The 18,917-nt window shown below is 44.8% G+C and overlaps 1 protein-coding gene across 1 annotated transcript in view; it reads right to left on the bottom strand.

The window, feature by feature from the left end:
- GARS1 (glycyl-tRNA synthetase 1) overlaps nt 1-18,630 on the bottom strand; it is a 37,310-nt gene extending 18,680 nt beyond the window's left edge. The window contains exons 1-9 of the mRNA XM_067530442.1: nt 18,461-18,630; nt 15,021-15,122; nt 11,736-11,838; nt 10,405-10,546; nt 9,072-9,160; nt 7,475-7,551; nt 5,283-5,428; nt 3,987-4,136; nt 1,467-1,629 (exon numbers count right to left, since the gene is read on the bottom strand). Coding sequence (XP_067386543.1) covers nt 1,467-1,629; nt 3,987-4,136; nt 5,283-5,428; nt 7,475-7,551; nt 9,072-9,160; nt 10,405-10,546; nt 11,736-11,838; nt 15,021-15,122; nt 18,461-18,520 — 1,032 coding nt within the window. The 5' untranslated portion in view covers nt 18,521-18,630. The remainder of the gene's footprint in view (nt 1-1,466; nt 1,630-3,986; nt 4,137-5,282; nt 5,429-7,474; nt 7,552-9,071; nt 9,161-10,404; nt 10,547-11,735; nt 11,839-15,020; nt 15,123-18,460) is intronic.
- Nucleotides 18,631-18,917: the final 287 nt, after the last annotated feature.

Here is an 18,917-nt window from a genome sequence, read left to right as displayed (position 1 = left end):
TGTCCAGTTTTGGGCCCCCCACTACAAAAAGGATGTGGACAAGCTGGAGAGAGTCCAGCGGAGGGCAACAAAAACTATTAGGGGGCTGGAGCACAAGACTTATGAAGACAGGCTGAGGGAACTAGGCTTGTTTAGTCTGCAAAAGAGAAGAATGAGGGGGGATTTGATAGCAGCCTTTAACTATGTGAAAGAGGGTTCCAGGGAGGATGGAGCTAGGCTGTTCTCAATGGTAGTAGATGACAGAACAAGGAGCAATGGTCTCAAGTTGCAGTGGGGGAGGGTAGGTTGGATATTAGGAAAATGTTTTTCCACTAGGAGGGTGGTGAAGCACTGGAATGGGTTACCTAGGGAGGTGGTGGAATCTCCATCCTTAGAGGTGTTTAAGCTGAGGCTTGACAAAGCGCTGGCTAGGATGATTTAGCTGAGGTTAGTCCTGCTTTGCACAGGGGGTTGGACTAGGTGACCTCCTGAGGTCCCTTCCAACTCTAACATTCTATGATATGGAGGAGCTGACTGAGGAGGAAAGATTCTGGGCCTGATAAAAACTAACTGCATCCAAAGGGCCCAGATCAGGCCTTAAAAGAACAAAATATGTAGAGGCTGACTAAGATGACAAGGAGGGAAAGAGTACACACATTTTTTTACTCCCTCCCATCACTTCTGGCTCCACCCCCACCAAAAGAGATCCTTTTGGCTGCTGGGAATTTGAACAATTTTACTGATGAATCATCTTTAATTATCGTACTGGGAGTTTGCATTACATTGTTTTGTTTTTTTATTAATTTGCAAGACAAACCCATTCCCATGTGCTACCAGCCATCGCATACTATCAGTACAAAATAGTCACCAACATGATGTTATGAACATCTAGTATTAACAAGGAACTGTAATAAAAGGTCTCTGACATGTATAGAGGTAACTGTATACTTTAACACAGCAGTGCAGGTTATTATTTACACGATGGTAGTCATGGACCAGGACCCCATTTTGCTAATCTCTGCACAAACAGAACAAAAAATGGTCCCCAACCTAAAGAGTTTTTGATCTACACAGGTTACTATATATCATTCAGTGTCTATTTTTAATTGACCAATATTTTTTTTTTTTTTTTTTTTTTTTTTTTTAAACTCACTCGGATGAAGAATCAGGGTTTTCAAACCCAACATATACCAGGTGATACAAGAGGGGGGTCAGGATTCTCCAGCTGCCCCCAGCCTTTTAGCAGGTGTTGTATCCCTACGTGCTCCCTCTCCCAAAAACTAAATTTGAAGCCTATTCTATGTGACCGTGCTATCTGACTGTATTAATAATGGGGACCAGATTTTGATCTCAGTTATACAGGTGCACAGGTGGAGTAACTCTGCTGGACTCCATGAAGATACTCCTGATTTGCAAGTTTGAAATTAATTTACCCTTACAAGCATGCTATAAAATTAAGTTGTGAATGGTTGCATGAGTAACATTACCTGCTCAACAGCATCTCCCAGACGCATCAGATGGGCGGACTGCCCACTGACTTGGGCTTTGGATGAGTACAGGAGGATGCAGAGATCTGCCACATTCTGGAACTTGGGGTGATGCTTCTCACTGGGATCCACAAAGTGCTCGATTTCTGCCATAGTGAATTCTCTAAGCAGAACACACACAGCCACATTCCAGTATTAATGCGTATTCTGCATATAAACCACCATCATCCTTCCCAGGAAGAACCTTTCCCACCAGTCTTTTTAATGTGCTCTAGCCTGTTAAAAACTCAAATCAGGAATTTAAACACCAACTAATGTTTAACAGACTGAGGTTAGAAATCAAGCCACTTTTCAGATGTTGAAATCCCCCCCACCATTAATGTCTATTAAAAGGTACAACAAATTCCCTAGAAGTCCTTTAAGCCTTGGTTATCACATCACTGACTCAGAGGAAGAGTGCTACCCACTGAAATACTCAAATCCTCTCCTAAAATCACCTGGTTGTTCCCTGGTGGTCTCCCACTCAAGTTGTAACCTGGCCTCGCCCTGATAACATTGTGAAATCTTTTTAGAAAGCTTTATGGGGAAAAAAAATCATGACATCTTTAAAATGCAATACTAGAAGCACCAGCACTATTCTGTTGAAGAGCATGGGAAAGATTTAAAACTGGAGGGTTTTCCACTTTTCAACCCAGGCAGTCTACTAACAAATGCAGATTGCTTATTTTGTTTACTTACTTTGCTTTACTGCAAACTAGCAAAGAGATGGGGAAAGTATTCCGCATGGCATTGTAAACATAGAAATTAAGAAATGGTCCAAAATCCCCCATTCAACAAGCCAAATTGTACATGCATGCCATTGAGATGGATGTGCCAGGGAATGACTTGACACAGTACAACCTTTTCAGAAGTGGGTGACTAAAGTTGGGCACCTAAAATCATATTTCCATGCCTAAACAGCCTGCCCTCTAGTGGTAATGGGAGATGAGGGTGCTAACTAGCTCCAGCAGACACTGCAGGTGGCTCAGCCCCTCTGAAAACCAAGCCTTCTACTTAAGTGTTTATAATGAAGGCTCTTGTCATGCTGGATATTTTTGCAATCTGTTTGTCTGTAGTAAAACAGAGTAAACATATTAAACTTCAGGCATTCATGGTAGATAATGCTGCTCATATTTCCCCAAAAGTGGATCTCACCATCTTTTCTCAGAGTTCGTGTTTAACTCCAAGAGCCTCAGACAACAGAAGGACTAAGACAGCAACACGCAGCAAACCCGCACATTCAACAATGGTGGGTTTTTTTGGTTTTTTTACATTTATACAATAGGTCTTTCTTAACTTCAGTACCTCAAATTGCTTTACAGTGAGTTATTTTGTTTCCAAGAACCTTAAAAAAAGAATTTTGTATAATCACTAAATATTTTAAGTTTATTTTGCAAGCACCAGGATGTTATTCTATTGCAAAAAATCAAAGCACAATTTCCTATAAAAGTGTCACAAACCTAAAATTTATATTGTATTGTAAAAGGGCTTCAGTGACAAGAACTGACAGTTTACAGATGTAATAAAGAAAGAGCAGGATGCCTGAAAAAACCTCAGTGCCAGTAATGCCACTGCACCCTTTTAGTTCTATAAAATGTCATTTACGTTAATAAGTTATCAATTTTACAACATGCACTGTTTATATCTGTAGAGTAACTCCACTGACATCAATCAGAAGCTAAAGTAGTATCAATCAGACAGCAGAGCTGTAATGCTAAACACATAAGGGGACAAGATATCTACATAGAAATACACAACTTCAATATTAAGGCCATCATTAAAAAAGTGAAATGGGTCTGTTTTTGGTTTTCCTACTAAGTTTTATGAGCTCTGCCAGGTAGGCAGGGTTTTTTTGTTTTTGTTTTTAAAACTAGCCACTTTTACTTCACCCCAAAACAATCAGCTTAGGGGTAAATTCTTCAAAACTTTAGCTGTACAATCTCCCACCCACTGAAGTCTGTGGAAATTCCATGAACATTTTAGGAGGTTCTCCTACTGCATTCTAGGGCACAGAAAGTGAATATTGTACCCATTTTGGATCCCCTTTATTGTAAGCAGAAGGCTTTGACAATCTAAGAGTCACCCTAAAACAATCTCTTGCTTGACTAATGTCCTGTAGCACCTTATCTAAGAGATATAGTCCCTGTTTGTTCTTTGTCATGTGATCTAAGGTTGAGACAAAAAGCAAGGTCTAACTATGTTTTGGTGCCAAGTTTTCATTCCTAATACAAATTCTTATCAAGGTTTCTGAAGCAAGAGTCTCATAACCAAGATATTCTTTGCTAGTGAATTCTGATGACTTTTTAAGAAGTTTATTATGCAGTTACTAGGAGCCCTTTACAAGGCATGAAACATTTTCTCTAAGAGCAGGGTGGAGAGGAAATCAGGGAAAGACACACTCAGGCCAGAGGGAGCTTTGATTTCCCCAGATCCTGCTGATCACTTGCCAGATGTTCTGTTGGGGGAGGAGGTTCGAAGTACCTGACTCTGATGAGGCCAGAACGAGGCGAGATCTCATTTCTGAAGGAATTTCCAATCTGGGCAGCAGCGAAAGGCAGTTTGCCTTGATTAAATTCCAAAAGGCGTTTGAAGTTGAGGAAAATTCCCTGTGCAGTTTCTGGCCTCAGATAGCTTAAAGAAAAACAAGAAATAGGTGGGTGAAAAATGAAGAAGCCTTGTTTTATCTCAGATCTCTAATACCAGGCACAAAACATCAAGACAACACGTTCAGAAGTTCTCAGCAGCAGCATCTATGCAGAGTCCAACAGGAAACCACAGATTATAAACAAGCATCAAGACTTGTTTTCTTTAGAGCAGCAAAGGCTGCCTCAGGAGCTGCATCTCAGGTTCATGGAGAGCAGGGATTGGTCCCTACTCACCCTTCTGATTGCAGTTCTCTTATTATAAATTCAGGGGCCATGCTTATCCTCTCTGTACCCCTCCAATATTGGCACATATAGAGGTGAAGCAAGTCCAGCAACGCTGCCCTAATGAACCCCAGCAACTATAGAACTCTCCCAGGGTAGATCACACACACAGATTAGCCATGGCCTCATCTTATTCTCAGCTCATTTAAGGCTTCTGATGCTAATGCTTATGTAGCCCACTGGTGAGTGGGTGTCACGTGTCCCCCTGTGCGTCAACCCACAGAGGATGAGTCTGTTACAGTCTCAGCTGGACAGCCTGGATCTTTAGCTCAAGCCGTAGCAGCCAATGCTTTTAGCTCTGGAGGGAACCCTGTTCAATCTTTGGTGCATCAGCCGAGATGGCGGCCATGAATCAAACATGAGGGCTACGACCTCTGCGGTGTCATTAACATTACAAAGGACTAGCTTCATGCTCCCTCCTGCACAGCCACAGAGCTCCCTGACCCCTGTGGAACCAATGGTGTTCTGCTTCCTGGGGAGTAGGAATCCAAGCCTTACACAGGGGGCAGTGCCCCCTGCTGTGATTCACAGGGCCTTGCTGCCCTTTGTCAGACAGGGTTTGGCCTGCAGTTACATACATCCACCAGCCACGACTGCCGCTCAAGTACAGCAGAGTGCAAGAACTGCAGGGACTACTACAGCCATGATGGTCCCTTCTGATCACAGAGTCTATTTTGCAACAGCAGCTGGGTCAGGAGCAAACTCCAGAGGGAAGGCTGCATGCACGAGATGAAATTTGGTTTGTTTTCAGTTTTGTATCGATCTCATTTCCAATCCTGGGCAATGGAAAATTATGGTCACTCTTAGCCACACGCAAAAGGAATACGGGCAGCATGAGGCTGCTACCTACCCCGGCATGTTACCTCCAGGCCCAATGGAGGTCTTGAACATCAGATTGAAAGACACAGGAGGGGACAGGTCGTTTCCTGTAACAGGAGACTTCACGTTGTAATTCACAAAGAGATCGGCGAGCTCTTGTTGACTGTAGTTGTCCAACTAGCAACAGAACACAAGGATGGTTATTTTAAAATTACAGGACAAGGTAATGCAGAGATGGTTCATGCTCTTCCCATCTATTATTAAACATGAGGTCATGAACACACGGGAGGAGATTGTTGTTGGACTGGAACCCAATATTTAATTTGAGGAGGGGACTAAGGTTTGTAGCAGGGATGGAAGAATGTGTTTTGGAAAACTATGGGCCCACTTTAACGCTGTGGGTCTATGGCTCAGCCACATCACAGAGCCTTTTAAGGCCTGCAATATTTTTAGAAGTACAAGCTGGGCTTGGGAAGTTTGGTGTGAAGTGGCAGCAGAGTCACTAGGAGGGCAACGACACCCACAGAGAACCTCCTTCTGAACAGTTCCAATCAAACCAGCCAGGGCAGGAGGGAGGCAAAAAAGAGGAATCACTGGGAGGGAAAAGAAGAAAGTCAGCTAGAATTTCTGCAGTGTTTTGCGTCTTCCTTCCAAAGCCCTGTAATTATCTGGTGCATCAGGCATAACACGCGCCAAGTGTCACACCTTGGAACGTGCTGCATTCTAGCGCTGCAGAGAAGCTCCACAGCAGAGAAGCTGACTGCAGTTGTAAAGAGGTTCTACAAGGAGACAGCCTACTAGCTCGAACAGAAACTTGTTAACTGGAAGTTTTCAAGAGTAAGACGCTGCCACCGTTACAGGACCCTGCCTCCTCCCCCTCACCTATAAATCGGAGCGAAAGGAGACCCCCAGACAGTTGTGAGAGAGACTGACTGACTTAAAAGAATTGCTGGACTACTACATTTTAACCTGTAGTGTTGAATATTAGATATGTCCTCTGTCAGGGTAATAGCCCACAGTGGCACTGATAACTGAGAAATTGCCTTTGTGATCAAAAAGGCCTTGTCCATCTCTAACTTCTATGATCTCAGGCATAACAGAGAGCTCCCAAACTAGGAGCAGAATCTCCCTAACATTGTAAGAGCAATGCCAGCTTTATATCAAGTTTCCAGCTACAGCAGAGGTCGGCACAAAGGGACAAACATAACAGGGTCAGAGTTTAGTGCAGTACTGTGGAAGAGTTATTGACCAGGACTCAGTGATGCAATACGCTGATATACACAGTACTATATCTGGAGAGAGCCATTTGTGCTGTATGCAGCTGTGAAAGCACTTAGCCTAAAAGCCATGGGAACGAACATTAAAAACAAACAACTAAATGAAGACAAATCTCTACACACTGCAGCCCAGGAATGTTAGCCTGCAGCACTAACAATTCTAATGGTAAACAAGAGTTATCACACACTGGGAATCTTATACAGGGAAACAATTCCCAAGTGTTCAGAAGCAGAGGCATCACTAAAGGTTTTGATCCAGTACAAAAATCATTTAAAAAGCTACCACCAAACCTTTCAGATATACTTCCTATCCCTTGCATCGGTCCCAAATGGATGAGACTTGCATAGGAATGGAGAGCAGGGGCTCAACAGAGGTGTAATCCTCCTCACCAAGCTGGGAACGGAGATGCTCTCTGGAGAAGATCTACAAACATAAGGCTGCAGTAGCATGCATGAGACCAGAGTCTCCCTCTGAAGAGCAATAAGGGATGGATCTGCTTAACCAAAAAAACTCCCGTACACAGAGGCACAATGAGCCTTATGGGATATTAAAGTGCACATAGCACGCAGACCTCTGAGCATAGTCCACAAATCCTGTCCTCAGCCCACAGAGTGAAGTTATAATGGCTTTGACACAGACAGGGCCCTCTGACCTGTCTTCCAATAAAACATTTCCTTTAATGAAAGCAGCACTTTATTAAGTACATTTAGGAGGCTGATGTGCTTAGAGGATGTGCTTGATTTAGACATTTACATGTAAGGCTATTGCCTTCATGTCTGCTTGAAAAACAGTGTCCAGTGGAAAGTTCATGACAGACATGGGAAGCAGAACACGTTCCATCTCTTAGGAGATGGACCATGATGAGACTCTTGGATGTTTGTACTGCACCTCACCGGTGCCACATGTGACTATTAAGTTTTCATCATCCTCTGTTCAAGCACTGACCTGCGTTAAAACATTCTCCATTTCTGTCTTTTTCTCAGCTGTACACTTCTTGTCAGACATCAGCTTCTGTAAATGAGCTGTAAGAATTGCAAGTATGGAATCAGTTCATATTTGAGCAGTCTGATTGCACCACTCCAACCCTAAAACTAAAGGAATCGAGAGGGCTGTAAAGCGTGCGAGTACACACACACTGCCACCGGACAAAACGCAATGGGCGTTCTCAGCTTGTGTAAATCACAGTAGCTCCACCAAAGTCAGTCGAGTTATGCTGATTTACACCAGATGAGGATTTGGCCCAATGTTTCCAGTTTGTCATTTCTGATAGTCTCTTTCAGCAAGAAACTAGAGAACATGATTGGGTATGTTGTATATATTTAGCGAACAGAACCTTTTTCACCCTTTCCTCCCTGCCCCGTATTTTAAACCCACACTGGAAGTTTGAGAGTGAAATCTGTTCCCATTTCAGAAGGATTTTTCCTTCTATTATGTGTTCATGCACACATGGTCAAATCCACAGTGAATGGCTTGTATAGCCTTTTCTTTTTCTTTTTAAATACAGTGTAGCGACCCTCCACAGGGCAAGTCATCAGTGGGGAGTGAACCCAGGGCTTCTAGATCCAAAGTACAGATCTCTACTACTTGAGCAAAACGATTCAGTTCACTAGCAGATAGTAAAACAGGTGGATCAGCCATAGAGGGAACATACGCACCTTTGGTTAGCGTTCTACATAAAGGCAAAGGAAATATTAAATTGAATATTTTGAGATAATTTCTTAATGCTAGTATCTATTAGACCGCAGAACAATATTGCCAGGAGGATGATAGAAGCCCCCTTAACATGAGCCATTTAAAGCTAGACTGCATCTATCCTTCACTTGACAAGGCACTGGACAGGGCGCAGATCTGTTCCATCGCCAATACCTAGGATTCCATGGTTTATTTAATACAAACCAATGATGTAAAGAATCACACTGACTTCGCAACCTGAAAAAACTGCCCAGGGTATGTGTTTAAAACCCCCACATAAGCTAGATTCTGAGCATATCGAGTTCCACAGTACCCTTCAAAAGTCCCTTCCACAGAATAAGTGCAGTCCAACAGCTCTGTCCTGCAACCACCTCTCAAGTGAATTTAACCTGAGACTCACTCAAAAAGCAAGTTTCATCCAAGACGAGAACAGTAAGAAAAATAAGGCCAAAGGCCGTTAGGTGCTTTGTTTAGGTTTGTTAGATGGAAGGGTGGCCTGGTTATGCAGGAAGCCAGACTAGATGATCCAATGGTCCCTTCTGGCACTAATCTATGAATTATTAGAAAATAAAAAAGGGATCCTGGCTGCACAGTATTTCTACAGCGTGAAGGTCACTCCATTGCAGAGGTCGCATGCACCACTTCAGACGTAACATGATGTTTAAATGGGATGGAAAGATAGCAAGGGTCATCTGCACTGGAGCAAATGTCTCCCTTAGCGAACTATAGACATTAATATGTAAGAGACATATTAGGTCATCTCGTCTATCTCCCTAAAGCAGGATATTCCCCTACGGAACATAAAGCACTCACAAGAAATCTCTCAGAAAGTCCCGGCCTCAGAATGTACCTTTTAAGAGATGATCAGCCCGAAAACACTCCCCATTTTTCACGTCTTTCACCATGAAGTCAGCAAATTTGTCTACATGGCCAGAGGTCCTGGAATAGAAGACACTACTTTAGAACCTCAAATGTTGTGTCACTGGACAGCATCAGAGTAGCATGTGAGTCCCCAACAAAGACTGACATTAAAGAGATCTCCTCTAAACCAAGCAACCAAAGTGAAGGCTCATTCTTGCTTCAGTTTACAAACCTGTAGTTTCATTAGAAATAGTCTATGGCCATAAGGATCATTGAGAAAGGGTGGATACCCTCTGAATTGATTTTAGATTCATATGCTGGGCCAAACAAATAGCACTATGTTCTCTCTTCTGTTCGCTGCATTATTACTGGAGCAAGATAAGGATGCATTTGTGAGGGGAACTCGAAGGGTCAGGTGACTGGTAGTGACATATGGATATTCACTCTTATGCCATTGGTTTGTGTGTGACCCAAATTGTTACCTGGTGACAGTCTTTAGTATCCAGTGATGGCCCAGTGACCCATCTGAAGTGACTTGGTAGTCTCAGCCCAATTCCCAGAGGGTAAGCATCCACACCGCACCATAAAGCCATGAGCATACTGTGCACCCTGACTGGCGGTTTTAGCAGAGGTGCTAGGGACAGGAGAAGAATGGAGACTGAATTGCACTCTCACCCTTCAAGGTGTTGCCTCCAAGGCAGGGTTGAGGCACACTGCGGGAGCTTTGTAAGGCCTATTGCTTTGCTGCTTTCTGTGCTCTACCTCGGCTGTGGATAAACAAAGGACTTCAGTCTCCGGGGCTGGCACCATTCACTACCACTAGTCATACTGTTAATTGATACAGTGGTGGTTTCTGCCATGCTTCCACATGGAGAGGAAGCAAAGTCCAGTGGTTAAGTTGCTAATCTAGAACTTGGTAGATCTGGGTTCAAGTCTCTGCTCCACCAAATTTCCCGGGAGACCCTTCGGCAAACCATAGTCTCTGTGTTTCAGTCCCTCCAGCTGTAAAATGGGATTAAGAGCACTACTCTAAATCACAGGGGTACTAGGAGGATAATCCATTAGAGATTGTGGAACTCTCAGCTAGTATGGTAATGGGGCCCATATACAAATCTTAGGTAGATACCTATTTGAACAGCAGCTTCCACTAACTACCTGGCTTAGTACAGCCACCTAGATATTCTGCATCGTTATAGGGCAACAGGGTAGCAAACTGGGCGAGCTAGTCTCATACTCCTGTGGATATTTTTACAGAGGCTGGTGAAGAAACCTAGCACTACCAGAAACAAACACACGCTACAGAGAGAAGGGCCCATATTTACTTCAGAACTGGCTCTGGGGTGAGCATGGTGCAGTCTATCTCTAGCATCTGATCTTCCTGTATAAAGTGCTGCCTCCACGCGTGGATAATGTTGTTCTTCAAAGCACATCCGACAGGCCCGAAGTCATACAGGCCACTAACACCTGCAAGAGAAGTAAAACGTGGTTCACGCAATCTTACATGGCAGTTTTGTTTTGATAGAAAAACCCGGAAAACCCACCAACTACAAATGTTTCAGTGTCAGTCCAGGGTTATTTATTGAGCACCCTCTGAGTATGAGCTGCTTCGTATGAAACAGAATGCAATAGGCTCTGCCTTAGAAAGCTTACAATGGGCGGGATCGATCCTGACAAGTGCTGGAAGTGGAAGCACCTATAAGAATTGAGCCCTGAATGAGAAAGTTAATACAGTTCAGTCCTACAATGCACTGGGTGATCAGGTTTTGGCCAAAACACGTAGATTCAGATATATTTTCCGTAAAATATACAAACCACACTTCCTCCTCCAGTGGATTATTCCTGGGGAGTTTGTGGAAGAAATCTATTTGAAGAGGGGAGTGAATAGAGAGAAGGTGGACACTTTTATACTCCATGGAGAAGCTGTACTGTAACAGAATGCGTCATTCATACACCCACCAGTTTACACTCAAAGATGAAAGGAGAGTAGCAAGTATGTTACAGTGAAAGAAAAGAGTAGAAAGGCCCAGAGTGTTGGCCAGTAAATGCCACACACAAAATTTACTCCAGAATCGGAGATCAAACAGGAAGGACATACAGCCTGACAGACAGCTCTACTCTAATGCATACTCACACCTGTTTATCTGAAAAGTTTTGAAGCCACATTTAACCACTTGCTCAGTGCAACTCCTTTACAAGAGTTCACCACAGCAACGGGATCGAAAGCAGCAGCAGAATCTGGTGTTGGAGTGATATGTTAACATTAGCTTGTCCAGGAAAGTTCAGAGAAAGACGTACAGATATTAGGAAAAAAGGTGATCACCTGGCTTTTAAAAAAATCTCCAGCCGCTTTCTTTCCATTAGTTCCCTAGTCAGCTTACATTCTCTCTCTGATCCTCCTATTTGCATTTCAAAAGCACACGATGGAACTCATGCCCACACATAATTGAAAGAAAAAAGGTGACTTTTGAGAAGTTTAGAGACTCAAGTAGGAGACTGGGAAAAGCCAACTTTTCAAAAAACCACTGATGTTTCATAATATCATCATCATCATCATCATCAACGTAGCATCTCAGGTGAACATGGCACTTCACAAATGTGTAGAGAGACACTCTGCCCTAAAGGGATTAGAATTTAAATTGGTTTAAGCTTGTACCTCCATAAATAGCAAAAGCTTGATCATAGAAAAACCTCCGCTTCAGAGTGTCCTCCATTTTAGTTCTGTCCACAATGTCATCCTTGGGCTGTAAAGCCAGCTCCTGTAAAACAAGGAGGGAAAATTAAATAATGGTTCCAGTAACATGAATCCTCCCCATTATGAGACAAAATGGTCTATGTTGGAAAGTAGCCTTCACAGGCACCCAATCACAATGTCCACCTCCTGGATCGGGATGTTCAAATTGGAATGTACATGCCTAACTGCTAAGGTGAATGTCCAAAGGCAAGATTTAGCCACCAAGTTTGAAAAGCGAGCTCTGTGAGCTTAAACATTTGCACAAGTATTGGGAGGTTTTGGATACCAAGGGGTCTTTGATAACGAGAACTGTGAAGAGCATCCATGTTGTGATCTGTTGAGGAGACATTTCCTAGTCATCTGTACAACGAGCAATGACTACTTCTAAAGCATGCTTCCTCTAAGACACTTGGAGGTCTGTATAACATAATATAAAAACTATCGGTACCAGATGTCTACTTGTAGCATTTGACTGAAGCCTAGGGCTCATCAAATTTGTTTTGGAGCTAGGAGCCAGCCCAAAAATTAAGGAGCTTGACAACGTGGGCTCAGCGGCCGGGCACCCTGGCCGGAGCGCAGCGGCCGCTCTCCCCTCCTGGCCCTGTCCCTTCTCCCCACCCCTCTCCCACAACACGGGCCCAGTGGCAGCAGCCACGCTCCCCCCTCACAGCCCTGCCACATGGGCGCAGTGGTGCCCTGGCCGGAGCGTGGTGGCCACTCCCCCCGGAGAAATACTAGGCATCAGACTTAAATTTCTAGGCACCATGGCAACCGGGGTTTGTCGAGCCCTGTTTTATACCATCCTCCTCCCCATGTTATCTGAAGTCAAATATCAGACAGAGCAAATACAGCTGCATGTATTCCATATACGATTACTGTAGCATGATGCTTGTAATAAAAACCAACAGTTTAGACTCAGACAATATGCCTTAGATGTTACTTTCCCCATTAAGTTTTAATAACTATTGTCAACACATATTATGACAAAAGACATGCGAGAGAACACCTACTTTAGATTAAACAAGTGTATGGGAATTTCAGTCTACCCATCTAATAGATTCTTAAATCAAGCCCATCACTGTGGTATGTGAGCACTCACCCCATTCATTGACGACAGTAGCTTTTTTCCTATGAACACATTTTAGCAATTAATCTATTCTGACAAATGACCTACAAAATTTTTTGTTTCTAAAACAACTACATAAAGTGAACAAAGATACTCTGGAAAGGTTAAAGCCTTTACTCTGAATGTTCCTTGGCTTATACCACTAACCTAAAGAGTTATGGCCAACATTTTCAAGATTAGTGAGAGTTCTGTGGCACTTTAAAGACTAACAAATTTAATTTTAGCAGGCATAAGCTTTCGTGAGGCTCAGCTCACTTCTTCAGAGCTGAGCCTCACGAAAGCTTATGCCTACTAAAATTAAATTTGTTAGCCTTTAAAGTGCCACAGAACTCTCGCTGTTTTTGCTGTATACAGACTAACACAGCTACCCATCTGGAAATTTCCAAGATTGGGTGCTCCCACATTAAAGCACAAACAAAAGAGGCCTGATTTTCCAAGATGCTAAGGCATTTCTGCAGCTCCCATTTGTATGCAAATTTGCCTGATGAGATTCCTATCAGCTTTTTTTAAACAAAGATTGTTGACCGTGCAAAAACAATAGCTTTAAAGTACAGATTGAGAAAGTGAGGAAGGAGATAAACACATTCTCTAAGGACTATAAACCTGTCAAAACCGTGGGAGGAAAGAGTTTCTGACAAAGAGATGGGGAAGAGGGAAATGATACAAGCATGGGCTGACACTGAATGGCCATGAAAATGGTCACTGCTTCAGGAGGGACCCGAAACAATACGAGAATGTAGGCGATTCCATGCCCCATCACCAGAACCTGCTGGGCCACCGTTAGAGATGCAATGCTAAGCTGGCTATGCTGCAGTTACTACGAGTAAGGAGTGAAGTCTCTTTTAAGAAGTGGGGAGGGGAGCATGCAACAGCTGGAAGGGGGATGTCTACATCCTCGGCCCCGCATAAGGGTTCAGTCATCTACTGGCTTGAGAAGATGACAACAGGTTCCAAGGTAGTATCTGAGCACCTATACCCACTATACCCAGAGGAGATTTCAAACACAAGACGTGCCTTACGCTCTTAAAGGCCTGGAAGTCAACAGTGCCCACTTAGAGCCACACCTCCCTTTTACATCTAGCCCATGTGGAAGACACAGGGCTGGTGTGATGTTGTCTAGTTGCTCAAAACAGGAGGCATCCACACTGCTGCATTCCACTCAAGTTGCAACCAACGGACAGGCACCGCTGGAAGCCTTGCCAAACAGGAATGACAATAATCGAGACTTATGCTCACAAGGACACATGCTGAGGTTGCAAGGTCATCCTGGAATAAATATGAAAACAGCCCACACAAATTGTGTAACCTGACAAATAGGCCTCTGCAGCATCTCCTACACATCTTTCCCATGATTAAGGAGTGGCTGATAGGGGTGCCAAGATTCCTAACCTGACTCACTACCTCACTGAATGAAGTTCGCCAAGATTACCAGGATTACAAAATAAAACTGAGATTTCAAAAATTAGTCACTGTAACCGAGACCAGCAATGAGTAAATCGTGGGTTTTAAAGCGTGGTTCCACTCTGAACAATGAGCAAGTCTTACTCAGATTGCCTCCCTGTGCATCTACAGTCATAGCTGCTGACTTGAGAGCCAAATAACTTCTCACTCTGGCCGGCTTTGAAGAACTAATTGAAATATTTAGGTTTGATTCTCTAATTATTAGCTGAGTCAGTGAAGGAACTGGACTGATTGATGTGTCAGCAGCACAGGAGGAAATAAGGTCTAAGGAAAGGAAAGTTATCAAGTAGTCTCAATCACTATCTTTGCCATCTAATCCATCGAATTAACCATTTTATAATTAAAGGTAAGAGATTAAATAGTCCCCTGCTGATACAGCAACAAACTAAGTTAGAAAAGTAGATTGCAACATAATACCTTCTAGTCAAGATGGTCTAGGATAAACAAGGTGGGTGAGGTCATATATTTTATTGACAAACTGCTGTTGGTGAGAGAAACAAGCTTTCGAGCACCTCTTTTTTTAAATGTATGCATTTTAAAAAAAAACAATCTTTGACTGTAGGAATTCAAGAATGCTCATGCAAAACTCTCTAGACCACAGATCTAACTCTCAGACTCACCTTGGCTTCTAAGATCCTCTTCCGAGCTTTGAGTTCTGCTACAGCTCTGTCTACATCCACCTGGGGAGCCTTCTCTTCTTTCAGCTTTCTTACCAGTTCCCCCTGAGGAAGAGCACAGAATAATCTGAGATGTGGATTCCATTCTGATAGTCAAGCATGTGGGACATTCTGCTCCGAGGGCTGCCTAAAAAGAGAATTTCTGCACCACATAGAAACTGGCCAAGGTAGTGGAGGTGGTGGAACATATTGAAATCCGAAAGTGATCATCAGCTGAGATTGATAGCGTTAAAGAATCTCAGAAGTGACTGTTTCCCACCCACTTGCAATTTTTATCTCAGTATGTGAATACACGCCCTTTAAAAAAAAAAGTCCATCTGAATAGGCACAAACACTATTTTGGTTATTAGTGTCTCTTGGATGTTCATGGAAAAGAGATCCATACTTTTTTCAGGACAGCAGGTTAAAGCAGCGTAGGAAATTAATACAAATTTATGAGAGACTAAGACGCACTACGGCTTTGGAATCAGACTAATCACCATCATCTTGCAAGAGTTCTGGGAAGGTTTCCCTTCCCCGCACCCACAAACTGCAATAAGCAAACAATCGTGGAATTATTGACCCCAAGGCACTCTATAACATGGTTTTATAACACATTTCTGGGACGATGTCTACACTTCATAGCCCCCTATTGTAGACACAGCTGACACCAACCAGAAGGAGTATTTCTGCCAGTGTAGAAACACCACCTGCCTGAACAACCTTAGCTACACTCACAGCAGCAGTCTTCTGTTGGCATAGCTGCATCTATGCAGGAAGTTTTGTTGGCATAGCTATGTCGGTCGGGGTGGGTTTTTTCACACCTTTGACAAACGTAGCTGCGTCAGTATAAATTGTAAGCAAGACTAAGCTTCAGTGGCTGTAGACAGCTTGGTTGTGCTTCTAGCATGGGCTTTAAGTAAATTAACAGTCTTTCCCTCCACCCCACTAAAAAAGGAGTTATCTAGCCAAAAAACATGTATCTTGAGTTACTGAGGGAGGAATGTTGACAGGCAAGGGACAGAATAGGAGACAGCTCCAGGTGTGAAGTATATGCAGAAATCAATAACTTCCCTAGTTTAACACTCCCAGTTTAGCATCTTTCCTCTACCTTTTGTTCTTTCATTTAAAAAAACGTGAACCCGATTTTATTTTTTCTATACTGTCAGCTTTGTTTACAATCGGTTTCCCTGCACGATGCTCAGCCCTACTAAGATCACTGCACACAGGCAATGAGACAGGAAACACAGGCTGCAGCTATGATTGGAGAAAGAGGGTGCTGACTTTATAAAGCGAGAGAGTTGACAGTAAGTAAATTAAAAAGAAAAGAGGAAGCAAAAAATGTGACAGGCTGAGCTAATAAACTTAACATGTCAGCTACTAGTACACAATGGATAAAGAAAGCTGGCAACTGCACTTGACTGCTTCCTTCCTGTTAACCAGTTTCATCAAAATGTGAGAATTTCACTCCAAGGCTGATGGGTTGAATTGAACTGCAGTTCCAGGCTAACGTGGCAGAGGGAGGGATCTGAATGGAAAAAAAATAGTAAACCAACCCCCCACCCCCTTTTGTTGAGGTAGGGGGTCTGCAAGGAAAGAAAAAGTCAAGGCAAAGAGAATCTAAGAAACTACTGCAGAATCAAAAAGAGTTTGTCATACTGCTTTGCATTCAGCACCAAAAAAAGCAGCATGCAGTGGCTCTTTGTCCCGACTGACAAGGAAAAACAGACTCAGACACACAGGGCAGAAAAACAAAATGAAGCAAACAATTATGCTTGCTGACTGGACACAATTTAATTAAAGACATGAGCCCAGCCCAAAGGAGGAGCGCACAGCACCATTTGATGTGGCAGATTTTGCTGCAGTTTTGTCCCATACAACAGCGAAGCAGAGAGGGATCCACCCCTGGATCACAGCAGCTTATTGCATCAGGCACTGCTGCAGGAAGAGACATCCGCTTGGTGGCATTGGGACTCTGACACTCACTCTCTAGGTCAAGGCTCCCTCAGGTTTAATTAGACGGCTTCTACCTTCCATTTGGATTGGATGAGAGCATTTATCTTCCTTATTCTATTTCTATTGCACAGACACCTTAAACACCCTCCTTTGGTTATTTCCGTGGCACATCACACTGACTGGTTTCATCTGCATCATTCATCCCCAAAGCTCCCTCTGATACCCCACATTTCTGTCCCACCCCCAAGAGCATGGGGGAAGCGGGCCCTCGCATATTTCTGTTTTAAAAGGCAGATGGCAACTCCCAAATCACTGGCATGGGGGGGAAAAGATGAGTCAGCTGGGTCTAGCAATTATAATTGTACTTACTAGGAGATTCCCCACTAAGGCACTCAATTTGTTATACAGTGAGTCATAACAAAAACTCACTAAAGTAGTGGTGTAATTAAAAAAGCAGAAAACCACTTACATAACGGAAATATGTAAGGGGCAAACACACACACAGATCCACCAACATATAGGGAATACACGCACATGCGTGTAGCTAAACAGGAGACTACACAGATCGAGCTATGCTAAGACGACATACTAGGGAACCCAAGCACATATAGATCTAAATCTTGCTATGAAAAGGCAGGGGGAATCCAGAAGCCGTAAGAGGTATATGAGAAGGATGCACAGATATAGATCTAGCTGTGTAAGGAGAAGGGGAATACACAGATCCCTCTAGATGAGAAAGAAAACACAGCTATAGATCAACTATAACAGGGATAGAAGGGCCTGACATATGTTTCCAGTTTTATAACAGGAAATATACGCACTATATGGATATATACCCAGCTATAAAAGGGAGGCAAGAGAGAGACTAATATCCTTGTTTAAAAGGGAACCTGGCAGTCCCACCATTACACCGGGAACATACACATATACCACAAAGACCATACCCAGACCCAGCTCTCTACACTGAGGGGAGCCCTACAGAGACCCAGCTCTGGGGAACTGAAGAGGAGACAACACACAGACCCGCCTCTGAAGAGGGGGGAGGAAGCCTATACAGACCTATTCTATATGGGGGGAGAGACCAGGCAGCTCTATGGGGGAGAAGACACCATATATACTTAGCTCAATATGGGGAGGGGGGGATACACCCTACATGGACCCAGGTCCATAGGGTAAAAGGGGACCTATAGAGATCAACCCTGCAGAGTGAAAGACACACACAGACCCGCCCAGAGGGACCACGCTGCACAGGGCAGAGGGGATGCGATAGAGCCCAGCTCCATGGGGGGCCGCCCCGCCCCGGCCCCAGCTGCACAGGGCAGAGGGAACGCTATAGGGCGCCGCTCCATAGGGGGGCCGCGCCGCGCCGCCCCACCCCCCGGGACCCAGTGGCCTGGGGCAAGAGCCCTGCGGGGGAGCCCCCCGCCCGACCCACGGCGGCCCGGTACCTGCTGCCGCACCGCCTGGCGGAGCGGGGCGAGCAGCGCCTCGGCGGCGAGTCGGTCCATGCCGGCGCTAGCCGGGCCGGGCGCGGGGGTGCGCGGCGCTGCCGGCGGCCGGGCGGCGCAGAGCGGGGCGGCCGGCGGGCGCCGCGGCAGCGCGGGGAGCAGGCGGCGGCGCAGCAGCGAGAGCAGCGGCGGCGGCAGCAGGGCGCTAAGGGGCGGCATGGAGCAGCGCGCGGCGCGGCCCGCCCCGGCGCATGATGAAATCCCGCCTCCCCCACCCACCCCGCCCGCCAGGCGCAGGCGCGCAGCCCCCGGCCTGCCTGCCTGCCTGACTGACTGACCCTGCCGCCACCGCGCGGCACTTTCCGCACGGCCGCCGGGACCAGGCCCGGGCCGCGCGCCGCAGATTCGGCACCGGCAGCTGCCGCGCAGCGCCGCGGGCGGCCGCCAGGGGCAGCCG

This window comes from Emydura macquarii, unplaced genomic scaffold (assembly GCF_026122565.2).
Source record: "Emydura macquarii macquarii isolate MOO-44397 ecotype Brisbane River unplaced genomic scaffold, CSIRO-AGI_Emac_v2 contig_3080, whole genome shotgun sequence".
Taxonomy (NCBI): Eukaryota; Metazoa; Chordata; order Testudines; family Chelidae; genus Emydura; species Emydura macquarii.
The sequence above is the reverse complement of the archived record's forward strand: the minus strand, read 5'-3'. Positions and strand labels throughout refer to the sequence as shown.